Source organism: Orycteropus afer, unplaced genomic scaffold, assembly GCF_000298275.1.
Source record: "Orycteropus afer afer isolate SDZICR_OR568_19922 unplaced genomic scaffold, OryAfe1.0 scaffold00046, whole genome shotgun sequence".
In the NCBI taxonomy this organism is placed as follows: Eukaryota; Metazoa; Chordata; class Mammalia; order Tubulidentata; family Orycteropodidae; genus Orycteropus; species Orycteropus afer.
This window is the reverse complement of record NW_006921633.1, coordinates 14387073-14393393: the sequence shown is the minus strand read 5'-3', so window position 1 is coordinate 14393393 and position 6321 is coordinate 14387073. Positions and strand designations below refer to the sequence as shown.

The 6321-nt window shown below is 40.1% G+C and overlaps 1 protein-coding gene across 1 annotated transcript; it reads left to right on the top strand.

The window, feature by feature from the left end:
- Positions 1-424: 424 nt before the first annotated feature.
- Positions 425-4945, top strand: TMEM17 (transmembrane protein 17). Its single transcript, XM_007938031.1, has 4 exons — positions 425-524; positions 3372-3475; positions 3629-3742; positions 4667-4945. Exons 1-4 carry the CDS (start codon positions 425-427, stop codon positions 4943-4945), a joined length of 597 nt encoding a protein of 198 aa, XP_007936222.1.
- The last annotated feature ends 1376 nt before the right edge of the window (positions 4946-6321 follow it).

The following is a 6321-nucleotide window of genomic DNA, read 5'->3' as shown; positions in this document are numbered from 1 at the left end:
TAAAATTCCTAGAAAAGGAGCTACTGGATCATTAACATTTTTTTAAGCTCTGCAACCGTTCTATATTTTCCTTAAGAAAAGTTGCACCGATCTACAGACTCTGGCAAGGTGAGAGGAATCCTTGCAACACAATTGAACTCCAGGTCATTTTGTTGTTGTTGTTTTAAGATGGTGGAGCTTAAAATTGACTAAAGAATCCGCCGTTTGGCACTCAAAGGAAGCGTTCGGCTCCTGGGGCATGGAACCGGCTCACCTCACGAGCCTCTTTCCAGGCACGCGGGTTTCATCCGCAGACTCTGCCCTGCCACTCGGCCACTGCAGTGCGGCCCCTGGCGCGCGCGCGCCCGCCGCCTGGTTGTCATGGGAACCGCGGGGCGCGCAGCTGCGCCCTCAGACTACCGTTTGTGAGGGGCGAGGCCCAGGCATGGAGCTGCCGGATCCTGTCCGCCAGCGATTGGGAAACTTCAGCCGGACTGTATTCAGCGACTCCAACCGGACCGGGCCGGAGTACAACGAGGGTCCGGGTGAGTGGCCGAGACCCAGGAAAAGGGGTGTGGACCGCCGAAGGCCTGGCGAGGGTTTTGGAACGTCCAGATTATGCCCGCACCTAAAATGGCGATTTTGCCTTCAGCTGGGTCTCGGTGGTGCGTGGAGCATCTTGGAGGAAAAGGCCAGGCCTGGACTCCGATTCAATTCTGTTCTGGTCCTGCTGTGGTCTGGAAGTAGCATTGCAAGCGCCGCAGCTGATTTGGCGCCAGCCTTTGCACAGTATAATGCTGAGCGCTGCTTGCGAGGAAAATTGAAAAAAAAAAAAATTTAAAAAGCTGTCTTCCCGGTGCTGGATTCCGCGCCTTTGCAAAGGCAGACATTGATTTTCCCCTACGTCTGCCCTGGCTTTTCCGCCCAGGATCGGGGAAAACGATCCAAGTAGCATTACCATCACCACCACCGCTACCTCTCCCCCTCCTCCGCCCTCCTGTGAAATATCTTTGCTTTTCTCTCTTCCTAGCAGAACAAGCACTTTCCTCCACAAATCTATTTCTCAGCAGAAGAGAAGAAAAAAAAAAAAATTATTTAATGAGTCATTTTAAACCGCTGTCCACTCCAGAGTGGCAGCTTCCACAGCAGCACTAAACTCATTCCCTTCCCTGCCTTCTCCTCCACTATATACCAAACCAAACCAAATTCACTGTCCTCCAGTGTGGGACCCGATTCATAGCGGCCCCTCCTTGGGTTTCCGAGGCGGTATCACGACGGAAGTAGATTGCCCCACCTTCCTTCCCAGGAGTGGCTGGTGGGTTTGAACCGCCAGCCTTAGGTTAGCAGTCAAATGCCTTAGGCACTATGCTACCAGGGCTCCTCCACTATATCCGGTATAGCGTATAGCTCTTTTCCTAAATCTCATAACAAATACCAGGATGCCACTTTCAATAGGATGACAAGTGATAACGCGGTTTCCTCCAAAACCATTTCCTCTTTAATCTTGATGATTGATAGCCTACTCTACGACCAAACCCTTGCAGCTTACATCGCTGAACTGTGCTTGTAAAAAAAAAAAAAAAATCTTTTCCTCTGATTGGTTTTAGAGATGGGGGGGGAGGGGCAGAAAAAAGCAGTTTCCATAGTTACACTTTGTCGCCTTGATCACTTGCTTGCCCTCCAGATTGTAGGCCTCTCTATGATTTAGGAGATACAGAGAAAAATGTGAAAAATTAGATTTTTGCATTTCTGATTCTAAAGCTGAAGCTTAAGGGATGCTAGAATCTGATGATGCAAATTAGTGATTTAAATCAGGGGTCAGCCAAGGACAGGTAGTAAATATTTTAGGCTTTATAGGCCAAAGTTTCTGTGGCAGCAATAGACAATAAGTGAATGGGCATAAGTAAAACTTTATTTGTAGACACTGAAATTTGAATTTCATATGGTTATCATGAGTCACAAAACATTATTCTTCAATTTTTTTGTTTTATATATTTTATGACAATAAAGATTTTATTAAAAGTAGATCATAATCATCAGACATAATTTTGAAGCTAAAAGAACCCTTGCTCTCAGAGACTGATTATTTCTAATATTTTTAAATTATTAAATGACAGATAAAAAACGGTCAGTTGTAAAGAAAAAAAATAATCTTTTTAAAGAAATTATTTTAGAGCCTTTTTAAGTTTCTACATTTGGAGCAATTGATTTCAAGATATGTATCTGCTCTTAAATTTTTAGAATTTAGTCAATTTTAGGATGCATTTTATAGGGTTCAACTTTCAAAATCAAATTCTTACTTTATGTAATCAGGCTTAGATAAATGGAACTCATTTATCATGAATGGCTACACTGGTAATGTCCATTAATTAGTTGTTTGGGCTTCAGTGTACTTGGTATTTACTGTTGTAAAGCAAGATGCTAGGTTCTGTGAGGGTCTCAATTTGCGGTAGGATATGGTTTGTGCTCACGATGAGACTATGTGTAAATAGAAGAGAAGAAGGACAAGGTACTACTATTTATTGAGTGCTCACTAAGCAAAGGACTAGGGTGAAATAACTTTTATCTCTAATCCTCATAAGCAGCCTGTAAAGTCCTTTAACGGTAACCTTTTTACAGATGAAGAAATTGAGGCACAAGGAGGTTAAATAAGTTATCTTGGGACTGGTATCTGGAGTCAGGGAGTGGGGGTCCAACCTTGGACTCTAACACCCATGTTTTCTTCAGTGCACCAGGCTGTATGTGGAACTGGGAGAGAGTGGGTCTTTGCTAGCGCTTCTCATACAGAGGTTAGAGTGCTAAATACCCAGAGGAGAAAGAGATTTCTGCTGGGGTAGGGGTGGGGGGACCCAATCTAGGAGAATTTATGGAAAAAGTGGCATTGAGTTGGCCATGAAAAAACGGGTGGGATTAGGGTATGATGAAAAGAGAAATGTGTCTAATTATAATTTGGGGAGATTAGTTTTTTATGAGGTTAGTTTCTATGTGAGAGATTAGTTTCTATGTATTTTATGTGTTCATTTTATAGGCTGTTTACATAGAACTCTGCAAAGGAGGTAAAGGCAAGTATTGCTATCTCTTAAAGAAGATTCGTATTGATATTCCACATTTAAGCTATACCAGCAGTATGCAGGAGAGCCAGAAGACTGTCATGGCAAAATGATAAAATAATTGAGAAATGTGAAATATGCCCCCCAGCAGGCAATATCTGAACACCAGCTAAATGGTATTTTGATGAATATTCCTTTCACTGTCGAGGATTTATAAATAGGCTTAAAATTTGGAGTTTTGTTGAGCCAGCACTACAGTTGTTAATTGTAGGGAATGAAAAGATTTGTGAAACATAGATCAGCATTTGGAGTTTGTTCCCCTTCTCTCTGTTTTTTCCGTAGATGATGAAATGGTCTCCAGTTTGGCACTGCAGGTGTCACTTTATTTTAACACTTACTTTTTCCCTCTTTGGTGGGTGAGCAGCATTACAATGCTTTACACAAAGGTGAGTATCTGCTTTAATACCAATACTGAGGTCTCTTCCCATCCCCAGCATTGTTACATTGTCGGTAAAATTAAAGTTCTAATTATTTGATTCTACCCAGGTTGGTTTTACTATATGTGACATTTTACAAACATGTTTATTTTTATTTTTTAGTATTCAATCTTGCCTGATTACTACAAATTTATTGTGGTCACTATTATCATCCTAGTAACCTTAATTGAAGCCATCCGGTTGTATCTGGGCTACATGGGTAACCTACAGGAAAAGGTAGGCTCTTCTTTCCTTTCTATCAGTGCTGCACATAAATGCAGCAGGGTTTTCATAGCAAGAAAAGGCAATGAAAAGTGGTACGAGGAGCATAGGCCTGAATTTAAGGGCTGGCTCCAACGTTTTTGACCTTTGTCATTGTGATCAGTATTCTTAATCCTTCTAGCCATGGTTTCCTCATATATAAAATGGGAAAAATAATATTTACCTCACAAGTGTGTTGGGATTAAAGAAAATGACTTATATAAAGTACCTGAATTTACTAAGCACTTAAGAACTGATAGTATTTCCTCTGTTCCTTCTCATCATTCTTGAAAATACTTGGTCAATTAAATATGTCTATTTGTTTCCCGAATAAGGAAATTATAAACTAATCTTCTCTGCCAGGCACAAAGATTGTTTTCAGTGTCATCTTACTGCCCATGCATTTGTTGTTATCAGAGCTTAGGGATAATGTCTAATGATTTCTGTGGTTTTTCTAGGCCCTTCATAATTAGGCCCCGCCCAGCCTGGTCTTGCTGTATTTCCTGCTGTTTCCTAATCCACTCATCCATTTCAGGCTGGTGTGTTGATTCCCTCTCATGCTCGTTCCACATCTTTGCTTGCTTACCTTCTTGCCTCTTCTTCCTTTTACCCAACTTTACAGGCCTATACCTTTGACATCTCTCTTTCAACTACCTTAATTCTCTTGTCTTCTTTTGTGTAGCATTTAGTCTATTCCTCTAAATGTTGCATTTGGTTATTCACAGAAGTTTAGTATCTAGGATTGTTTCATATAAGTTAGTGTTGTCTTCCCAGCTAGACTGTAATTGCCACAAATCCTGACTCAGTGTGCGCTTATAGTAGTGCTAAATTCTTGCTTATCTGTATGAACGAAAGAGTGTACTTTATTAATTTCATTACTCTTAATGTGTGTCATTGCAGGTTCCTGAGTTGGCTGGCTTTTGGCTTTTGAGCCTTTTGTTACAGTTGCCTTTAATTCTTTTCTTGCTCTTTAATGAAGGTTTAAAGAGTTTGCCAATGGAAAAAGCAATACATATCATCTTCACTCTCTTCCTTACTTTCCAAGTTGTTGCAGCATTTCTTGCCTTGAAGAGAATGGTAAATCAGTTGGCAACCCGTTTCCACCTCCAAGACTTTGACCGGCTTTCTGCAAATAGAGGGGACACGAGAAGGATGAGGTCATGTATAGAAGAGATTTGACCCAGTGCTGTTGAGTGAAAAATCTGAAAGATTCTTCCAGAAGACTGAGAGCGTTAGAAAACATCAGAGATCTAGTGTGAGAAAAAGGACAAAGCAAGTGTTGGGAATTCTATACTCTTTAGGTATGAAATTCCCAGGTTGAGGGTATGGTAAGGGTTTGTTTGCACAATACATGAAAAGTCTAAAACCTAGATGTTGTCCACTTGATGCCAAATATCTTAATTTTGTTGTTGTTTTTTACTTTTCCAGGTGTGTAGAAATCTGTCACTTGGTGGTCACAGTTTACCAGTTTTATTATAATACCTCTAGTTAGCATCTATAAATAGAAATGTGTACATTTCTTTTAAATGTGTCTGTTATCCACATCTTGGAGTCCCTGGATGGTGCAAATGGTTAGCACCTGAGCTAACCAAAAGATTGGTGGCTACTTTTGAAAAATAAGCCATTGAAAACCCTATGGAGCACAGTTCTACTGTGACACACATGGGTCACTATGAGTCAGAATTGACAAGATAGCAACTGGTTCTTTATCCACATCTTGGCTGTATATCTGACTATATCTTGTAGCACATGCAAGTAGTTATCAATATTCTTGTGTATTAAACTATATTTAAAAACCAGCAGATCAAACTTTCATGACTGCTAGGGTTAGATTCTGACCCCAATCTTGGCTATTTTACTGAGTTTAAGAAGAAAACAGATGGATTATTATGTTGTTGTTATGTGTTATGGAATTGGACCTGACTCATAGCGACCCCTCCTTGGATTTCTGAGGTGGTATCAATACAGAAGTAGATTTTCCAACCTTCCTTCTGAGGAGTGGCTGGTGGATTTGAACTGCTTGCCTTCTGGTTAACAATCAAGTGCTTTAGGCACTACGCTACCAGAGCTCCCGTGGATTATCACAGTACTTAGAATTATTTTTGTCATAAAATTGTCACTTTCATAAAACCATGTTCAGTATTTATGGTGGTGGTATGCAAATAATTTTTTACAATAAATTATAAAATATTTATGTATAACTATAATATATATGTTTAACTATAAATCATTTGTCTTGTACAGTTTTTTGGGGCTATGGGTTTATTATTTTTATCAAAAAGTTCATTCTTTCTTGCAAGAGAAGGAAAAAGGAAAAAACTAACAGTAGCAAGCCTTCTGCACTATAGGCACTACAGGAGGAATATTAACCTTTGAGATCTCATCTACTAGATCATAATTCACTGCTTCATAACAAACAATGTGGGGCTTGATTTGAAAAACAGGTGCCTATTCGTTACATGGTGACAGCTAAAACCACCAAAGGGACTATCCTCATGATCCTAAATTAGCATGTTCCCTTGCTAATATGGGGAAACTTATTTAAGGAAATTCAG